The sequence below is a fragment of the Pinus tabuliformis genome, chromosome 3_1, assembly GCF_031772625.1.
Source record: "Pinus tabuliformis cultivar Carrire ecotype Pingquan chromosome 3_1, CPIR1, whole genome shotgun sequence".
In the NCBI taxonomy this organism is placed as follows: domain Eukaryota; kingdom Viridiplantae; phylum Streptophyta; class Pinopsida; order Pinales; family Pinaceae; genus Pinus; species Pinus tabuliformis.
The window spans coordinates 746929109-746950568 of record NC_142301.1 but is presented as its reverse complement, the minus strand read 5'-3'; the positions used below and the strand labels follow the sequence as shown (position 1 = coordinate 746950568).

Here is a 21460-nt window from a genome sequence, read left to right as displayed (position 1 = left end):
TTACACCAAGGGGGACTTTCCGTGAAAGCAAGAATCCGAACAGGTATCAAGGATATTTGACCGCCATGAGCACTATCATTCAAAATGAGCCTTCATCATTCGAAGAAGTCGTGAAGCAACAAGTATGTAAGGATGCTATGAATGAAGAATACGAGTCAATTATGAAGACTGATGTCTGGGATGTGATCCCTAGACCCCAGGACAAATCGGTTGTCACTTCTAAGTGGCTCTACAAAATCAAGCATGGAGCTTATGGAAGTAGAGAAAGTTCAAGGCTCGCTTTGTTGCTCGACTTCTCTCAAAAGGAAGGTGTAGATTACGATGAGATATTTGCACCTGTTGCCCAATACACCACCATCCACTCGATCATAGCCCTTGTTGTCTCGCAAGGATGGAACCTACATCAAATGGATGTCAAGACCACCTTCTTGCATGGTTCAATCAAAGAGGAAGTCGATGTGGAACAACCCGAGGGATTTGAAGTACATGATCGGGAATCTCATGCATGCAGGTTGAAGAAAGCTCTTTATCGATTGAAGCAAGCACCCCGGGCTTGGTATGAGAGGATCGATAGCTATCTGATGAAGCTGGGATTCACTGGAAGTGAAGTCGATCTGAACCTTTACGTTAAGGTTGAAAATGACAAACCTCTCATTCTGGTACTTTATGTGGACGACCTCTTTCTGACAAGTGCATACCCTCTCATTCACAAATGTAAGAGGGAGTTGGCTTCTGAATTTGAGATGAAGGACCTAGGACCAATGCACTATTTCCTAGAGTTGGAGATCTCGCAAAAGCCAGGTCAAATTTTCCTCTCTCAAGGAAAATATGTTGTGAAGATATTGGAAAGCTTGGGATGGTGGACTGCAACCCTGTGACTACTCCGATGGAACTTAACTTTAAGAAGTTATGTGGTAGTGTTGCTGGACCTAAATTGGGAAATGCTTTTGAGTATTGTCAACTCATAGGAGCACTGATGTTCTTGGTGAACTCTCGTTCGAACATATGTTTTGCAGTTAACACATTGAGCCAATACATGGTTGAGCCTCATCATATACATTGGATTGCAACCAAGAATCTTTTGAGATATCTTCGGGGCAAAATCACTCATGGATTGAAATACATTGTCGGAAATGTGAGGTTGCATGGTTATTCTGACGCTGATTGGGTTGGAAGTGTGGTGGATCGCAAGAGCACTTTTGGATGATGTTTTTCTTTGGGTTCTGCTTTGATATCCTAGATGAGCAAGAAGAAGAAATCGATTTCCTTGAGCACTGCGGAGGCCAAATACAAGCTGCTAGGATGGCCTCCTGTGATCTGTCTAGTTGAGGAAGCTCTTTAGTGAGTTGTTTGGACATGTGTTGGATACCACCGTGATCCTCTGCAACAACCAGAGTGGGATCCGATTATCAGAGAATCATGTGTTTCATGATTGCTCCAAGCATATACATATCAAGTACCACTTTATTCGGGATATGATACAACGATGAGCAATAAGGCTCCATCACAATGGGACTGATGAACAGGTCGTCGATATTCTGACAAAGCCCCTGGGGAAGGTCAAATTCTTCCGAGAACAACTTGGAGTTGTGAAGAGAACCTCTTATGAGGGTCCTATATGAGATGGACATTGAGCTCTAAGAGCTCCGGGGGGCTTGGGGTACTTCTTGGAGCGATGAGAAACCATAGGGTGAGTGGTTCAGCCTTCCCCTAGTGGTTTGCTATGTACAAAGTGAGTGGTTCATACTTCCCCTGTGATACCCCTTGGAGACATGTGAGCAGGACGAGTGGTTCATCCTTCTCCTGCCGAGACATCCTACCCATGCAGTCTGGGACTCATGGGAAGTACTTCTCATCTAACCAATGAGTAGGGAAATGAGGATAGTGACCATAGTACTATCGATGGACGCATCATGTACTACCGTACTCCCTATGCTAGGATGTCCGATATTGATCTAGGATCAATGGGAACTGCCTTTGGGTCAGTAAGAGTGGTATAGACACTCTATTTTGATTGGAACTGACTTTGAGTCAGTAAAAGTGGTATGAAACACTCTTTTATGATTGGGACTGACTTCGGGTCAGTAGAGAAGGGTATGATACATTCTCGATCACTTCTTCTTCTTCATAGTTCAGCAGAGCAGTGCAGCGCAGTGCATTAATGGCAGAGACAGTATAGATTGACAGATTGTTAAAATTGGCAACTAGGGCCAAACTACATGTGGGTCATCTTATTTATGGTCGCTGATATTTTTCTTGGATTCCTCTCGTCAAAAGGTGTAGGATTGATCTAACGATCATCCAATTCCGACATGTATTTATGGAGATATTAATTTATTTGTAATACTTGACAATTTGTCAGGGTCGGCCAGCAAGATAAAGTGTGTGGCACACCCCCAACTTAACCTCAACGATTCATATAATAGGAAGATACCTTGTGGCATTATTTCACGTCATCTAAACACACATCTTCTCTCCTAATCTTACTGGGCCAGCGTAGGAGCAGTCTCTCTCACACGTGCAAGGAGGAAGAAATTTATGTTTTAGGGCAGCGTTGACTTTTTGGGCAGCGTTGACTTTTCTGGGCTACATTGCCCTACGCATTATTGTTTAGGTGTTGCATTGACTAGCGTTGACTGTTGTCTTGACCATTGACCAAGGGTTGTTTTGGGCTGGTGATGTTTGTTGTTGAAAACCGAGTTCTTCAAGGTTGACTTGAGGTCAAATAGGAGTTGTTTGACTAGCTTTGACTTTGTTGGTTGCTGATATATTATTGCTGATATAAAATCACAGATTTGTGATATTGTACTATATCTCTCTCTCTATTGAATTATTGAAGAATATAGAAGAAATTGAAGTAAATTGCTCTAAGCATAGAACATACCATAACTTAACATGGTATCAAAGGTGAGGTGAAGACAAAGCCCAAGCAAGAGCAACAGCGAGAGCAATCACCGAAGACTGTTGGAAAAAGTCTCAAGACTTCATAGGTTCCTCATCCCACTTCCCCGCTGAAGACAAGCTCTGTGAGAAGTTTGACTATCACGAATGGAAGATGTATCTCGATCTGACATTGGAAGAGCAAGAAGTGTTGGACCATGTGAGAGGCGGAATTAGAGAGCCTCCATCAAATGCACCAGTTGCTACAAACAACAAGTACACTAAGGGTGAAGTCAAAGCAAAGAAGATCATCCGGGACTCTATTGACAAGCGCATGGTGGCCTACGTTTCTGAGCTTAACACCTCCAAAGAGATCTACGATAGATTGGTAAGCTTGTTTAAAGTTAGTGATGCCAATCAAGTTTTGTTCCTCAAAAATAAGCTGAAGGAAATTAAGAAGGGCAAAGATGAGGATATGCAATCCTACTTTTTAAGGATCACCAAGATCAAGAATGACCTCCTATCGATTGGAGAAGTCATTCCTGACAGGGAATTGACTATCACAACTCTTGGAGGGCTCCCATCGGGATGGTATGTATTTAGAACCACTCTTCTCAACAACAATCGAATTCCAGGATTTGAGGAATTGATGGAGATGCATTCAAGAAGAGACAAGGATGGAAGAGCAGGAAATGCCTTCATTTAAAGGCAACCCCACTGTTTTCTCCTCTCGTGCTAAAATAAGAAATAATTCTGGGTCTAAATCCAAAGGAAAGGCTAGATCGAAAGATGGCAGGAAAGGTAGATGTTTTGCTTGCAATAAATTTGGCCACTATGCGAGGGAGTGTCCAAATAGGAAGGACACATCTCATGACGATGATCAAAATCACTCCCAGGGTAATTCCAACCACAATCAAAGGAATGGCAGGTTCAATGGCAAAGGAAAGAGGAATGCTGGAAATCAAAGAAGTGGTCAACCCTCCAAGAAAGCAAGGAACTCCAGGTATGAATCTAATGTTGTTAACAATAAGCAAGATGAATATTATCTGATATCAGCCCTCTCCACTACTTCTCCTCCGAACGCATTGGGCAATTGGCTCATTAATAGTGTTGCTTCAAGGCACTTCATTAGTTACAAGGAAACTCTCTCTAATCTAATAGAGAAGGAGACCAACTTGGAGATAACTCCACCTATCCCGTAAAGGGTGTAGGGAATGTTACTCTTCAATTAAATCAAGGTAACACAATTCATTTGCAAGAAGTCCTATATGTACCTGATCTCAAGAAGAACCTGGTGTCCATTTCGGCAATGGAAGACAAAGGCTACAAGGTGACCTTCATCGATGGCAAGGTACGTGTGTGGAAAAAGAATTTTAAAAATGCTTTCACTCTTGGGTTTCGAGTTGACTCTAAATATCAAGTTGGAGGAAGTCCATTGGGAGTCATGTCTTGCAACACAACTCTTCAGTCTGAACTATGGCACCAGAGGTTTGCCCACCTTCATTATAAGGCTCTACCCGATGTGAGACAAATGGTGACTGGGATGCCCGAGTTTAAAGTAGAGCAAGAAGGTGTATGTCTGTGGTGTGCAAAAGGAAAACTCAAAAGGGGACCATTCCCCTCAAGCCATAGCAAGACCTCCGACATTTTGCATTTGGTTCACTCCGACGTATCTGGTATGATGCCTGTGAACACTTTGGGAGGATATTTATGTTATCTCACTTTTACAAATGATTATTCTCGCAAGACTTGGATATACTTCTTGAAAAATAAGGATGAAGTGTTCACCTGATTCTGTCACTTCAAAGCCTTGATCGAGAATCAAATCGAGGAGAGGATCAAGATCTTAAGGACTCATAATGGGACTGAGTATGAATCCAATGAGTTCCATGACTTTTGCAAGGAAGCTGGCATTAAGAGGGAGACCAAAACACCGTACACTCTTCAGCAGAATGGTGTGGCGGAAAGGAAGAACCGTACGATTTTGGAAGTTGTTCATTCCATGCTCCATGATCAAAGGCTTCTGAAGTTTCTATGGGCCGAAGCTGCGAACACCACCATATATGTTCAAAACCGATGCCTCATCAAGCATTGGATTCCAAGGCTCCCGAATAGATGTTCACTGGTAAGAAACTTGATGTCTCTCATTTTAGAATTTTTAAAAGTCCCATATATTTTCATGGGCTATAGCGAAATTCTAAGGGCTATAGAATCTATATGGTTGGTCAAAGGGAAGTTGAGATTAGTCATGATGTCACCTTTGATGAAGATATGGCTCTTAGCAAGGTTGACAATCTTCCTATACTAAGGAAAACTAAAGAAGCTGACACCAGGAAGCCGGATGAGAAGGAAGATGAGACGATGCCTGATGTGGAAGAACCTATGGATCCTATTGATCCCCCTCCGCAAGAGCCTTCCACTTCTAGGAAAAGGCCCTCATGGCTTAGGGGGACACTTGATGATGCCAAAGGACACATTGCACCCAGAGGGACTTTCCGTGAAAGTAAGAAGCCGAACAGGTATCAGGGATACTTGACCATTATGAGCACCATTATTCAAAATGAGCTTTCATCGTTCAAAGAAGTCATGAAGCATCAAGTGTGGAAGGATGCTATGAATGAGGAATACGAGTCCATCATGAAGAACGATGTCTGGGATGTGGTCCCCAAACCTCAGGATAAAAAAATTCTCACCTCGAAGTGGCTTTACAAAATAAAGCATGGAGTTGATGGGAGTGCTGAAAAGTATAAGGCTCGCTTTGTCGCTCGTGGCTTCTCTCAAAAGGAAGGTGCAGACTATGACGAGATATTTGCACATGTTGCCCGATACACCACCATCTGCTCGATCATAGCCCTTGCTGCTGCGCAAGGATGGAACCTACATCAGAGGGATATCAAGACTGCGTTCTTACATGGTTCGATCAAAGAGGAAGTCTATGTGGAACAACCCAAGGGGTTTGAGATTCATAATCGGGAATCTCATGTGGGCAGATTGAAGAAACCCCTCTATGGGCTGAAGCAAGCACCCTGAGCTTGGTATGAAAGGATCGATAGCTACTTGATGAAGCTGGGATTCACTAGGAGTGAAGCCGACCCAAACCTTTACTTTAAGGTTGAGGATGATAAACTTCTTATACTGGTGTTGTATGTTGACGACCTCTTTCTGACAGGTGCAGACCCTCTCATTCATAAATGTAAGAGGGAGTTGGCTTCCGAATTTGAGATGGACGACCTAGAACTGATGCACTATTTCCTAAGGCTGGAGGTCTGGAAGAAGCCATGAGAGATTTTACTCTCTCAAGGAAAATACGTGGTGAAGATATTGGAGAGATTCGGTATGGTGGACTACAAGCCCGTGACTACCTTGATGGAGCTTAACTTCAAGAAGTTATGCGGTAGTGTTGTGGAACCTGCTTTGGGAAATGCTACTAAGTATCGTCAACTCATAGGAGCATTGATGTTCTTGGTGAACTCTCGTCCGAATATATGTTTAGCAGTCAACACGTTGAGCCAATATATGGTTGAGCCTCATTACTCACATTGGATTAGTGCCAAGAATCTTTTGAGATATCTTCGGGGCACAATCACTAATGGGTTGAGATACACTGCCGGAGATGTGAGGCTACATGGGGGATGTGAGGTTACATGGATATACCGATGTTGACTGGGCAGGCAGTGTGGAGGATCGCAAGAGCACTTCCAGGTGTTGTTTCTCTTTAGGTTCTGCCTCGATATCTTGGATGAGCAAGAAGCAGAATGTTAGAAATACTGAGAGGGGGGGTGAATCAGTATTTTCTTTCAATTGTTATTATTACCAGTTTAATTCTTCACAATTTAAATAGAGAAATGTATAAGTATAATTTTATTGAGTAAAATAATAAATACAATATCAATGTGTTCCAAGCTCCAACTTGGTTTTGATGAGGCTCCGACCTCTAGGGCTTCGACCCTATCTTGTCAAGGCACCAACCTTGGATTTAGGAGCACCAACTCCAAGGACACCAATCCTTCCAATTCTGAGGCACCAAACCCAAGGGCTCTGACCCTATCTTTCAAGATGAATCAGGTCAAAAGATTGTCCTCCCGCTCCATCTTTAGCTTCCTTCTTCGCTCAGCCTTCGGCTTTTACTACACCTTCTGCATCTGCCAGACCTTTGGCGTCTACTGCACCTTCTGCGTCTGCCAAACCTTCGGCTTCCTTTGTTTCTTCCAGTTCACCAGTTGTGAACTTTTCTTGTTCTCTGTAATAGATCCCTGATATGCCTGTCTTTTGGCTTCCTTTTTCGCTCGCTCGACCTTTTGACTTCTCGATCTTCGGCTTCCTCTGTCTCTTCAAGTTCATGAGTTGTGAACTGTTACTTCTTCTCTCTGTTAGATGCCCGAGATCGATTTCCTAAAGTGAAGTGTTTCAACTTGTATGTATGTGAGTTTTGCCAATAACCAAAAGACACGTTCATTGGGAAGGAGAGGCCGACTTATGGATATTCATCCAATCACTCATAAACTTGTTTTATTTACAGAGGATTTCATAGGAGAGACTGTACCCAAGGAGGTCCCACATCCACGTCATTAATCGCAATTGCAACTTTCAGTGGTCTACAGTCACAACTCTTAACATCACCGATATTCACACTGTCGATGAAACGGATGCGATATAATATTAAACCATTGTCAATAGATTTGTTGGGTCCACAGCTAATATCGCAATCGGCGGTCGGGTTCACAAGACTTATTGCAATCGGCAGTCCGGCGGTGTCAACCCTTATGATTTGCATAACTTCCCCGATACCTGGACGCGATATTACATAAAGGTATATTCTATGGAGCTATCGGATCCGCACCTTATATCACAATCGCAGTTTTTATTGTGACATCCCTTTATGACTTGCGATATGAAAGTTTTGATAGGCGGATGCGATATTACATTAGGGTTGTTACCATACACTGATTGGGTCCGCATATTATTTCGCAATCGGAGTTTTAATGTGACAAGCCTTCATAACTTGCAACGCGAAGGTTCTGATACGCCGGATGCGATATTATATTAGGGTTGTTACTATAACTTGTTCGGGTCCGCATGTATTATATCGCAATCTATGGTTTGCGGGACTTCGACTGGCACACGGATTAAAACGGCCTTAACCCCCGTAGTGGACTGTGATCTAAGAGTTGAATATGAGATCGACGGCTAGGATTGAATGCGGGACTTCATCCACAATCAAGGAAATCTGTACCTTCCTACCCCCGCAGTTGCTAATCACCGTCGATCTAACAGATCTATCGATTTGACAATCCGGATCTATTTCCGTGATTCACCTTCCACAAGCACTTGGGTTTGATCTCCGTTGTTCATTTCTTGACTCCATTATATTGCAAACAAGTCCGCAATGCATAACGCAATCAAGGGTTTTGAGCAATGTGACATAACTTAATATAATGGAACAGCCGATAAAGTTCCTCCGATATCTCTGTTTATGCTCCTCCGTCGCAATGCTCCTTCGTTGTTATCTTCCTTTCGGTTCTTCTTGGGCATATGTGATAGATCTGCATTGTCTTGGCTCGTCGCTCCTGTGGTTTCTCTTTACTCCTATCCGTTACACTGCTCCAATAGCTCTTCTATGCTCCAATAAATCTTCTTCCAATAGCTCTTCTTTGATGGGTTTTGATGAACTCTTCCTACTCCTGTTGCTTCACGAATCTGCTCTGCTTGGCTTCACATCATTATTTACTATCTAAAATATTGCCATATTGACATCAATGATAATCTAGATCAACACAGAAGTCGGTGGCTTTGAGCATCAATGAGGCAGAATACGTTGTTGCGAGCATGGCCTCCTATGAGGCTGTCTGGTTGAGGAAGCTCTTCAGTGAGCTATTTGGACATACATTGGACACTACCGTGATCCTTTGCGACAACCAGAGTGGGATTCGTTTATCTGAGAATCCCATATTTCATGATCGCTCCAAGCATATCGATATCAGGTACCACTTTATCCAGGATATGGTACAGCGAGGAGCAATAAGGCTCCATCATATCAATACAGATGAGCAGGTCACCGACATTCTGATGAAGCCCCTGGGAAAGGTCAAATTCTTGACTTTCTAAGAACGACTAGGAGTCGTTGAGAGACCCTCTTATGAGGGTCCTGTATGATGCATGCATTGAGCTCTAGGAGCTCCGGGGGGCTTGTGGTACTTCTTGGAGCAACGAGCAACCATAGGGCAACTCACCCTCCCCTAGTGGTGCATTGTGTACAGGGTGAATGGTTCAACCTTCCCCTGTGATACCCCGTGGTGACTTGTAGGCAGGATGAGTGGTTCATCCTTCTCCTGTCGAGGCATCCTACCCATGTAGTCTAGGACTCATGGGAAGTACCTCTCATTTGGCAAATGAGTAGGGAAATGAGGATAGATACCATAGTAGTACTGATGGACGCATTGTGTATCTAACATACTCCCTATGCTAGGATGACAGACATTGATCTGGGATCAATTGGAACTGACTTCAGGTCAGTAAGAGTGAATTAGCTCACTCTCTCTTGGAACTGATCTAGGATCAGAATGAGTGGTATGACACACTCTATGACCAACATTGATCTGGGATCAATTGCAACTGATTTTAGGTCAGTAAGAGTGATATAGCTCACTCTCTCTTGGAACTGATCTGGGACCAGAAAGAGTGGTATGACACACTCTTTGGGGCTGACTTCGGGTCAGTAAGAGCACTATTGAGCACTCCCTTTTATCTGGGACTGACTTCGGGTCATTAGAGGATGGTATGATACATCCTCGATCATTTCTTCTTCTTCATAGTTTAGCAGAGCAGAGCAAAGTCGAGCAGTGCAGGGTAGTGCATTTGAAGGCAGAGATAGTACCGACGATCAGATGGATTGGCGGATGGAGTTCTCCCTAGTTGAGAGGGAGTGTTAAAATTGGAAATTAGGGCCAAACTCCATGTGGGTCATCTTATTTATGGCAGCTGATATTTTTCTTTGTTAAAATTGGCAACTAGGGCCAAACTCCATGTGGATCATCTTATTAATGGAAACTGATATTTTTCTTGGATCCCTCTCATCAAGAGGTGCAGGATTGATCTAAAGATCATTCGATTCCGATAAGTATTCATGGAGATGTGAATTTATTTGTGTTATGGGACAATTCGTCAAGGTTAGCCAGCAACCAAATAAACACCACTTGTGATCAGAGGTGGCCTTCAAGTCATTTCAACACACTTGGGATCTCTTACTCTCTACGTGTCTTTGGGTTTTAGTAGGAGAGATCCTAAGGGATAACACTACCCTAATCTAGAGGGCAGAAGCCGGAACTGCCAAGAACTGCCAGAACAACCAGGAAAGCTGACGCAGAGGGCAGAAGTCGGAACTGCCGGGAACAGCGAGAACTGCCGGGAACTGTCGGAACAGCCAGGAAAGCTGACGCAAAGGGCAGAAGTCGGAACTGCCGGGAATAGTCGGAATTGTCGGGAACTGCCAGAACAGCGAGGAAAGCTGACGCAGAGGGCAGAAGCTGGAACTGCCGGGAACAATCGAGAAAGCTGACACAGAGGGCAGAAGCCGAAACTACCGAGAACTATCGAGAAGCTAACGCAGAGGGCAGAATCCGAAACTGTCGGGAACTGCCGAAACTGCCGAGAAAGCTGACGCAAAGGGCAGAAAAGGCTAACACAGTCCCTAGAGGCTGACGCTGAGGTTTTTCGTGGGGCAGACTGGAGCTAAGGAACTGTCGGAGTGTTTATCCAAGGTTTCAACCGAAGCATTTGTCTCCGAAGGAGAGAAGCATGCAAGGAACAGCTAACTAACATTGCGACAGTTGTATGGTACTTAGCAGCGAGTACACCAAGCATGAAAGGGACAACAAACTAACATTGGGACAGCAGCAAGCATGTATTGGTACATCTAGCATGCATGGGACAGCTAGCATGCAACAACAAGCATGCTAAGGACAACAAGCATGCTAGGGACAACAACCAAGCAAGGGACAACAACCAAGCAAGGTGCAACCAGTTCATAGGTCAGTTTGGCAACATGGTGCAGCAATGGCACATAATGCAGTACAGTGATGGGTACAGTCATGATTAATGAAGCATGATGAGATGCAGCATAGTGATGATGGGTGCAGCACGGTGAGGTGCAGTATGATGACGAAATGCAACACAACGATAGGTGAAGGAGTCACCTTGGAGAATCAGTTGAAGCATCATGTCTTCACCTTGAAGAATCAGTTGAAGCATCATGTCTTCAACTGATCTCATGTATCATCTTCTTAGAGATGATCTATGCTCTTACCTAGATAAGTCAAAGTGTTGACTTCTGTTGTAAACGTACTATCTCTCTCTCTCTGTTGAACTATTGAAGAACATAGAAGAAAAATTGATCAAGGGTTTCCCCACATTGGGGTTTGTCCCTAGCTAGCGCCACATCTTGTGTCCTCTTGTCTTGGCTTGTCTTCTGCGATTTATGTTTATGTTCTATTTGTTGTTTACTTTAATGCTGATGTGATTGCTAATCTGGAAAAGATATTGAGCTAACTGTGAAAATTGAAATAAATTGCTCTAGGCATAGAACATACCTTAAATTAACATTTTGGGATTCCTCTCATCGAGAAGTGTAGGATTGATCTAACAATCATCCGATTCCGACATGTATTTAAGGAGATATGAATTTATTTGTAATACTTGACAATTTGTCAAGGTCGGCCAGCAAGATAAATTGTGTGGCACACCCCCAGCTTAACCTCAACGATTCATATATAAGGAAGATACCTTGTGGCATTATTTCACATCATCTAAACACACCAGTGTAACAGGAATCGGGAAAAAATCGGAATAATCGCGAGTGCAAGTCGGATCGACGGCAGAAAGATCCGTTTCGAATCTGGGCGTGTCAACTCGCGTTGACCGAGTTTAACTCGTGGTCAACGCGAGTTCGACTCGCGATTTATGCGATTTCGTCCGATTTCTTCCGATTTTTACGAGTCCCGCCAAATTCATAAGGGTTTTCGCCTGTTCCGGTTTGCCGCGTTTGCGTTCCCGCATCGGTGAATTGTTTAACAGTTTAACGGTGCTGCGTTTATAACATTGCCGCGTTTATAACATTTGTCATTGCAGCATTCGAACGACGAAGCCTTCGAAGCATATCCCTGTCGAACGACGAAGCCTGTCTAAGCGCATTCGAAGTTTCGAACGACGAAGCCGCGGCCCGCATTGGAAGCACAGTCCCTGTCGAGTGAAATTGAAACTCAGGTCACCGTCACAGTTTTTCTCTTCGACAGTTCGACTGTACATTGCTTCAGCCTTCACCGATAGCTTGCATCTATTCGACAGTCGACTGTAGTATGTACATTTGATATACGTTACAGTGTATTTAATCGGATCCCAAACCTGGGTATTTCTAGTTCTTTTAATCTTATTTTACCATTTGCAGTTGTCCATACAGAGTATTTTGCTGTATTTTGTATGCAAAGTAAATATCTTCGTGGACAGGTATTTTGTATGCCCACCACACTCACCTCACATAATAATATCACTAACCGCCTCAAAATAAAATTCGAAAACCGAACACAAAATCTTATCCAACCGCGACACGGTTTGGACGTGTAATGGATTGTGCACAAAAAGACGTGGATGGTGGGAACACCCACGCTCTTCCTCGAAACCGGAAACCCACGAAGACTCACTTCCCGAATCACCACTCACACAGGCGACAAAATTCCCTTACATGCCACCAACTATAGTGCTCACACATTTCGAAAAGAAAATTTTAAAGAATGTAGGTAATTAACAATACATTAAGGAAATATATTTGATTTGGTCCAGCAATGACTTTATCCATAATTCAAGCTCGTGCAGAGAATCCCAATACTAATGTTGTATACTTAATTTAATTTAAATGTCAGACCTTTAATCATGCACATCTCTTGATTTTATTTATTCAAAGTGAAGGCTGGGATTCAACTTTACGGTTATCAGGCAGCATCTAATTTTTTTATATAGTTAGTGATAGTCTAAATGACCCGAGGCACACGCCAAAATATTTACACGGAATATATATTATATCCAGGTCACTAGGATCGCCCCCTTCAAGGTTTTGGATCCAACCTTTTATGCAGAGAACTTCCTGCTGCTCAAAGATAGCCCCCTTACATGCCAGCACTAGATAGTAGATGCATGGAATCAAGATCCCCCTAGGCCAGTATTATTTTTTTCAGATACTAATTACTTTAAATTTAAACTTTAAACTTTTAAAGCTGCACTGTATTCATAATTTCATAACACTGTAACAGTAAGTTAGTAACTGTGCCTCAAGGACTGAGCCCTCCAACAAATCTGAGCCACAATTCTGTTCCTAGGTGACTGTTCCAACTTCCAAGTAGCACCTGCCACCAAGTCTGAGCTTGAAGCAGCTACAGATATGAGTGTTTTGTCCATCTGTCTTGACTCTTCATTTACTTTTTTAAATTTCTAGCATATTTTAAATTTTTGGATGATTTTTAAATTTGATTTTTTCTTGTCTTTCACAGGACTCATCTTAACAGAAACCACAAATTAAACACAAGTTCAAAGCAACAACAATGCCGAGAGAGAAGGACTTTGCTTGGGCTTATTGTGACAAGATTCCTGGAAAAGCCTTGCTCCTTTGTAAATTTTGCAAAAAGGAATGCAGTGGAGGCATTTATAGATTCAAGTTCCACCTTGCAAAAATACCTGGCCATGATATAGGTATTTGCACCAAGGTTGACGAGAATGTCCAACACCAAGCAGCCTTGGCCCTTGAAATGTTAGAGCAGCATAATGCCAAGAAAGCAAAGCAAACTGCTGAAATAGGAAATGTTGGAGTTGATACTTTTTCTGTCACTAGCCCCATGTCACCTCAATCTGTTGAATCCTCAATGCCGTTCCCAAGTTTTCCACACATGCCTCCAAGCCATGCCAGTCCTTCAACTCCTTCCTTGAACACTGGAGGTGGAAACATAAACGCCTTTTTTGCTCCCCGCACAAAACCCGGTTCCCAACCTACCTTGGATGGCACTGGTTGGAAAAAAAATATCCATATTCAGGCAAGGAAGGCCATTGCTAAGTTTTGGTTCTATTCTGACATACCTTTCCACTGTGCCAGAAGTCCTTATTGGCAAGCTATGATTGATGCAATTGCTAATGCAGGTCCAGGGTTCAAAGCCCCTACATCAAAGAGCCTTAGGACAGATATGTTGTTAGAGAGTGTTGAAGATGTCATGCTTCTGCTAGCTGAGTTTCGTTCATCATGGGTAGAAACAGGGTGCACCATCATGAGTGATGGATGGACAGATCAGAGGAATATAACTTTAATAAATTTCCTTGTATCTTGTCCCGCAGGCACAATGTTTCTCAAGTCAGTGGATGCTTCAGATAAGGTTAAGAGTGCCCAACTTATCTGTGAAATGATGGAGGAAGTTGTTCAAGAAGTGGGAGAAGAAAATGTTGTACAAATTGTCACCGATAATGCAGCGAATTATATGGCTGCTGGTAGACTTTTTGAGATGAGGCACCCCACTATTTTTTGGACCTCTTGTGCTGCCCATTGCATAGATTTAATGCTTGAGGACATTGGTAAGCTTCATTGGATACATGAGGTTGTGGAGAAGGCAAAATCCATAACCAAATACCTATACAACCACACTATTGTCCTAAACACTATGAGAATATACACTGAAGGTAAAGAAATTGTTCGACCTGCAGTGACTAGATTTGCAACAAATTTCATATCTTTGCAATCTGTGGTTGAGCAAAAGATAAATCTGAAGAGGATGTTCTTGGGACCTGAGTGGATGGGATCTAAACATTCCAAGACCCCTGAAGGCATCGAAATTGCTGCACTTGTGTTTAATGATGGCTTCTGGAAAGATGCTGAAGAGATTATTGCTGTGACGGAGTCCCTTGTTAGAGTTCTCAAGTACTTTTAGTCTTTTAACTTTTTCATTTTTTAAATTTCATTTCAAGCTTCTTTTTATTTACAATGTTTCATATTTCTTTAAATTTGAATGCTTGAACTTTCAGGATGGTTGATGGTGACAAACCCGCTATGGGTTACATTTATGAGGCGATGGATCTCGCAAAGGAGGCCATCAAAAGAAGATATGGGGATGATGAGACAAAGTATATGCCTCTTTGGGACATTATAGATGCACGTTGGGATAGGCAATTGCATTCCCCCTTACATGTTGCTGGGTACTTCTTAAACCCACAATATTTTTATGATAAGAGCAAATTTAATGAGGATGGGGAGGTTGGCAGAGGACTTATGACATGCTTGGAAAGGTGCTTCCCTGATCCAGAACAACAAAGTCGTGTCTTTTCCCAATTACAAGATTATAGGACACCATCTAAATTGTTTGCCTATACCAGTGCTATAAGACAAAGGTCAAAGATGTTGCCAGGTACCCAGCTTGAAGGCTTCATCAATTCATTAAATTTGTTTAAACTTTATTTTGTATGTTAAATGTTTTATTAAATTTTATTTTCTTTTTAAGTTTTTACTATTTACTAATTTGGTACTTCTAGTCTTCTACTCACAAACCCTTACCACTTGCTAGGTCTTTGGTGGCAAAACTTTGGTAGTGATACGCCAGATTTGAAGAGATTTGCCATTCGAATCTTAAACCAAGCATGCAGTGCTTCAGGTTGTGAACGCAACTGGAGCATGTTTGAGAAAATACATTCTAAGAAGCGCAACCGATTGACACAAAAGCGCTTGAATGACCTTGTATTTGTCCATTACAATCTACGACTTCGCAACAAACAAATACAAGGTGAGATTCGAGAGCTTGAATTTGAAGGTTTCATAATCTAATTCGTACTTTAAAAGTTTAAAGTTCAATCTTCAAAGTGAAATTTTAATTCACATTTCAATGTCTCATGATAATGACAGGTATTGATCATTCACCAATTGACCTTGAAGAGTTAGATTTGCAAGCTACAAATGCGGCAGAATGGGTTCAATTAGATGAGCCTCCTCTTTTCAGCCTTCATGACTTGGAGAACTTTGAGAGTCAAGCAAGCGAAGGAGCGGGAGGAATTGCTTCTAGTTCTCACTCTTAAGAGTCTTAGACTCTTAGTTGCTGATTTTTTTCTGATTAGTATGCAGTTTTTTACTTTTTTGTAAACTTTTAGAAGCATATGCTTCTAAAGACTCAAGACTCAGTGCTTTGGATCATGTGTGGACTCATAACATATATGAGATACTTATTTATTCATGATATTTTGGACATCTATTGAAATTTGATATTATGCATTGTTTGGACATACCTTTACCCAATATTAATGAAAAATGGTTTTTTTAATTCAATATGTGTATATTTTTATTTAATGAATTTGCCGATTTTTTCCCGATTTTTTCCCGATCCGATTAAAACTCTTCGCTCTTTTGCCTCACCGATTTATTGCCGATTCCGAGTCTGGTAACATTGAAACACACATCTTCTCTCTCCTAATCTTATTGGAACAGCGTAGGAGCAGTCTCTCTCACACGTGCAAGGAGGATGAAATTTTTGTTTAAGGGAAGCGTGACTGTTTTAGGGCAGCATTGACTTTTCTTGGTTGCGTTGACCAAGGTGCAGGGCTGCTGGAGGATGCGTTGACCTGTGCATTGTTGTTTGGGTGCTGAGTTGACCAGCGTTGACTGCTTAGGGCTGACCGCAGGTTGCTGATTTGTTGACTGCTGTTTTGACCATTGACCAAGGGCTGTTTTGGGCTGCTATGTTTGCTGTTGAAGACTGAGTTCTTCAAGGTTGACTTGAGGTCAAATAGGAGCTATTGAACTAGCTTTGACTTTGCTGGTTGCTGATATAAAATCACATATTTGTGATATTGTACTATGCTCTCTCTCTCTTTGTTGAATTATTGAAGAATATAGAAGAAATTGAAATAAATTGCTCTAAGCATAGAACATACTATAACTTAACACAGACGGATTAGCAGATGGAGTTCTCCCTAGTTGAGAGGGAGTGTTAAAATCGGCAACTAGGACCAAACTCCACATGGTTCACCTTATTCATGACAGCTGATATTTTTCTTGGATTCCTCTCTCCGAGAGGTGTAAGATTGATCTAAAGATCATCACATTCTGACATGTACAAATGAAGTTATGAATTTATTTTGATTATGAACAAATTGTCAAGGTCGGCCAGCGATCTCATGTAAGCTCAGAAGCCCAACAGTCAAGTCTATTCATCCTCAATGTTAGCTTATAAATACATGATGCCTCATCCTCATTTGATCATCATTCATCTCTCCTCATCTGATTGGGTATGCATTTCTGGGCAATTTCTCTCTCCACACGTGTGAAGGAAAAGAAGGGCAATTTTTTATTTCAGCATTTACCAGGTTTGACCAAATTTCCAAAAGGCTGTTTTGGGCTGCATTGATCAAGCATTGACCTGTTTGACTGTGTCTTTGTGAAGGTTATCTCTGATTGGGCAGGCCGCATTTCTGGGTACAAAAATTGAGGCAATTCATTGACAGTTTGACCAGCATTGACTGTGGTTAGGGCTGACCACAGGTTGACTGTTTGACCAGACTTTGACTGTTTTGAGGGCTGTTTCATCTTGCTGTTTGGAGGCTGAATTTGGCTGAAGTTGACCAAATCTGAGGGTCAAATCCGCCCTGTTGACCAGCGCTGACTTTTTTGGTTAGGGCTCTTTTGCTGCTGTTATAAAATATCAGATTTGTAAATTGTACTATCTCTCTATGCTGAACTATCGAAGACTAAAAGAAGAATTGATCAAGGGTTTCACCACATTGGGGTTTGTCCCTGGCTGGTGCCACATCTTGTGTCCTCTTGTCTTGGCTTGTCTTCTACTGTTTATGTTTAATGTTCTATCAGCATTTTACTTACATGTTTGTGTGATTGCTAAACTGAAATTGATATTGGACTCATAAAGAAATTGAAGTAAAATTGCTCTAAAGCATAGAACATACCGTTGTTGCCTAAATTAACATAGGTTTTCCCACAGTTTAAAAAAATGTATGGGAGGCTATGATTTATATTTGTTACAGACATTTGAGATTCTGTACTGTTAATGGAGATGATGAGCAGAGCTAACCCCCTCCTCCCTTTGTCACAGATGCATCTTTGTCCAGGCTATGTTTCTTTACTGGCGCTCCTTTTCTTTATAGCATTTTCCTTCTTGAGATAACTTACTTCTATGTCTATGCTTATATGATTTTGTTTCCAGTTGCTTTTGTACTCAGTTTTCATTTCATTTCAATTCCTCTCATTTTATGGGGTTCTTTTGCGCCTCTCTCTTAGTTTAGCTCTTATTGCTGGTAGTGATCACCTGTCCCTTTGACCTCTTTCAGCCTTTAGATGTCAATAAGAAAAATTTCAATTTCATTTTTATCTGCTCTCTTCCTCATCATTGATTGTGAGATCCTAATGAAAGTTGTCAATATGATGAAATTAAACCAGGTACAATGAAGTAAAAGATGTGATGCCTAACATAGAATGATATGCATACCAAGACACAACAATGTGCCTTGAAAGACTAACCTTTTGTACCAAGAGAAATCATTGGGTATACTCGCTTTTGCATTTTTCAAATGATCAAGCTGCAGCAGCACATCAAGCAATTGAAGGATGGACCTGAAACACAAACCCTTGAATTCACTATAAATGAATTTAAATATAAAGCACATCAACTAAGTTTTTCAATCTTTGTATCTGGATTCTGAGCTAAGTCTCTCAATGCCAAAACATCAACATTTACAGTCCTTTAAATTGCCTGAGTATTGAACTATAGAGAAAGAGCTCCAAAATTAAGCATTACTTTCACAGTACTAATCATTTTATTTCAACATTGACTTGAACAGATGAAGCCTAGCCTGGATTTTTTCATCAAGACTCCGCTCTTTTAATAAAAAATAAACTGTGAGAGATTGTGAACAATACATAAAAAACATAAACTTCATTCTCCATTCATAAAGACTTCAATACATCATGACTAAGTCAACTCAATTCAAGATCCAAAAATATTAAATCCAAGATGCGGTCAAACACTTCGTGCAGACTTCCAGACTATGATCACAGTGCTGAATCCAATGTTTCAGTAACGCATAGAGAATAAAACCATGTTCTTCATTAACAGGAATAAACAAAGTATGTGAATGTAAGTAAGTTGGAAAAATGTATCTGTGAAGTTTTCTAAACTTCCTTCGGGAATCTCTTCTTAATTATGATGTGACAAAAATAAATTTTGAAGGAAGATAGTCATCAGCAAAGGCTCAGCTGTGTTGATTTTTACTCCGTTTATTATCATTCCTAAGGCATATAACATTGTGAAGATCTTGATTGAAGAATTCTTATTAAAGATGGCAAGAAATATCATAAGCAATGGAGATCACAAGTTCACTGGGACCTGCAGAAGAAACAATTTGTAAGCTTTGAAGACAGTTATTGTTCTAGGTAGTGTAGGCTAAAAGCAAACTGATAAACAAACCGAAGGACAAGCAAACCCAAAAAACAAGCTGAGAGTAGCCACTGGGAGCATGACTGGTTGGGAAAGCACAGGTGGTAATATCCCCCACACCAGGGTGTGGTATGTTTCATCAAATGAAACAGCAAGGTTGTCATGGCTGTTAAGTCTGGCCAGGCATGGTATTTTTCATAGAAGCGCAACACGGTATTTCATCCCTTGGTAGGTGATGGATGCTCAGCACTCATTAATAGGAAGCATCTTAAGAGTTTCTTTCCAACATGCAAAGAGCATATATTAGAAAAAACATACTATAAAATATGTATTTTAATTTTTTATCAGAGATGAATATGTCATTCATTCGCAGTAGGCAGCGTGGTGAATTTAAAATTAAAATCATAATGCCTCTGAGACAAACAAAGTTCCCTCACACACAAAATGTGCAGAATATTTGAAATATGAAATAAGTTATAACCCATAAGGATGAATAATAATATATATAAATGATTAATTACAAATGATATAATGATGAAAGTACAAATGGGGCTCCATATATATATCTAAGCGAGGAGTGCTCATTCATAAAGAGTCATGTCCTTTGGAACATATCCTTTTCATAATTATTAATTATAATGTATTAATTATTATTATCATTATTATTTATCTTTATTTTATACATATTTATGTTCATAAAATTGCCTTTCCCTTAAAAATGCTTTGTTCTCAAAGAGCTTGATATCTTTTTCTTTGTCTTACAATGTTTTTGCATCTTTCCAAATTGGAGCTGTCATCTTCGATGATAAAAAATGATATGATCCTTTGAGTGCTAAACAAAATTGAAAAATTGAAAAATAATCTAACCATCCCAATTCGATCTTTTGTGGAACTTTGCACTTACTTGATACCTGAGATGAATTGTTATCATAAGACTTGATTGTGCCAACATCAACGTTTTTTGGAACATATGTCGGTTGTTTCTATCCTAGGTGATATGGATAAGTTTATTGTTTGAGATGTCTTCTGTTATGATTTGGATGCCAATAAGGAGTTCCTAGGACATGATTTATCCTTATCATGTTTGTGATGATTCCTTGATTTACTTCAGGTATATGATTTCCTTCACCCACTAATATTGCTTGGTTGATCATTGGATCTTCCTTTGGAATTTTTGTCATTTGAACTACAGCATCTGAGTATATCTTTACTTCAATTGGATTGGGATGCTTTTGAATTGTGATATAATTTGGATTAGTATTTGTTCCCTTTTTTCAACTTGGACTATTATTTCTGAAGATTTTGATGCTTCTTTTGTGATAAGTTCTTCTAGTTTGTTCTCCAATGATATCTTATCATTTTTAAAATTCTTAATTTGCACAAGTATATTTTGATTATGATGCCGAATATGTGAAAGCTCTTCAGCTTCTAATTCATCAATTTTATTTTTAATGTTTCGATAATCATGTTTCTCATTTTCTAATGTTTTAATTTCTTCCAACAACTTTTAAATAAAGCCTTTTAAGTGAGAATTTTTTTCATCATATTTTGATAGGCCTTCATTGAGTTTCTTCTCAAGACATCCCTTTTCTTTTTCTAATTTTTGCTTCCTAGCCTTGTACTTCTTGACTTGTGCAAGTAATTTCTAACTATAATCTTTTAAGAAAGAAATTTCTTCATTTTTATCCATGATAAATTCATTAAATTCTTTTGCATCTTTGATATTGACTCTTGACTTTCCTAACCGATTACCTCTGATATATCTTTTAAATCTTTGGATGAAGGCACTATCAAATCTAACTTCACTGTAATGTCATGAAGCGTCACCTTCTTCTTCTTATCGAGAAAAGTCAACAACTTTTTGTGTGTTTAATATGAAGATACCTAGTGTATGAAACCAGGGTAAACCAAGAATTATGTCAATCTTTTCTTTAAACAAAGTTATGGTACTGAAATGAAATATACATTTATAATCATCAATTATCACTTCTAAGTCCTTAATTTCATAATGTTTCTTGCAAAAACTACCTTCCCTTTCACCTATATTTAGTTTTGGAATTGATAATTGATTTGCCAATTTCATATTCATGTAATTTTCCTTGTCGCCGATGCTAATAATGATATTA

The 21460-nt window shown here is 40.5% G+C and overlaps 1 protein-coding gene and 1 long non-coding RNA gene across 3 annotated transcripts in view; one reads left to right on the top strand and one right to left on the bottom strand.

The window, feature by feature from the left end:
- Positions 1 to 21460, bottom strand: part of PIR121 (transcription activator) — a 481847-nt gene that overhangs the window by 400061 nt on the left and 60326 nt on the right. For both annotated transcript variants that reach the window (XM_089411826.1, XM_089411827.1), the window contains one exon: positions 18419 to 18511. In XM_089411826.1, coding sequence (XP_089267952.1) covers positions 18419 to 18511 — 93 coding nt within the window. The remainder of the gene's footprint in view (positions 1 to 18418; positions 18512 to 21460) is intronic.
- On the top strand, positions 14922 to 16020 carry LOC149189522 (uncharacterized). Its single transcript, XR_016256404.1, has 2 exons — positions 14922 to 15680; positions 15800 to 16020. It is a non-coding gene; the product is annotated as an uncharacterized LOC149189522 (long non-coding RNA).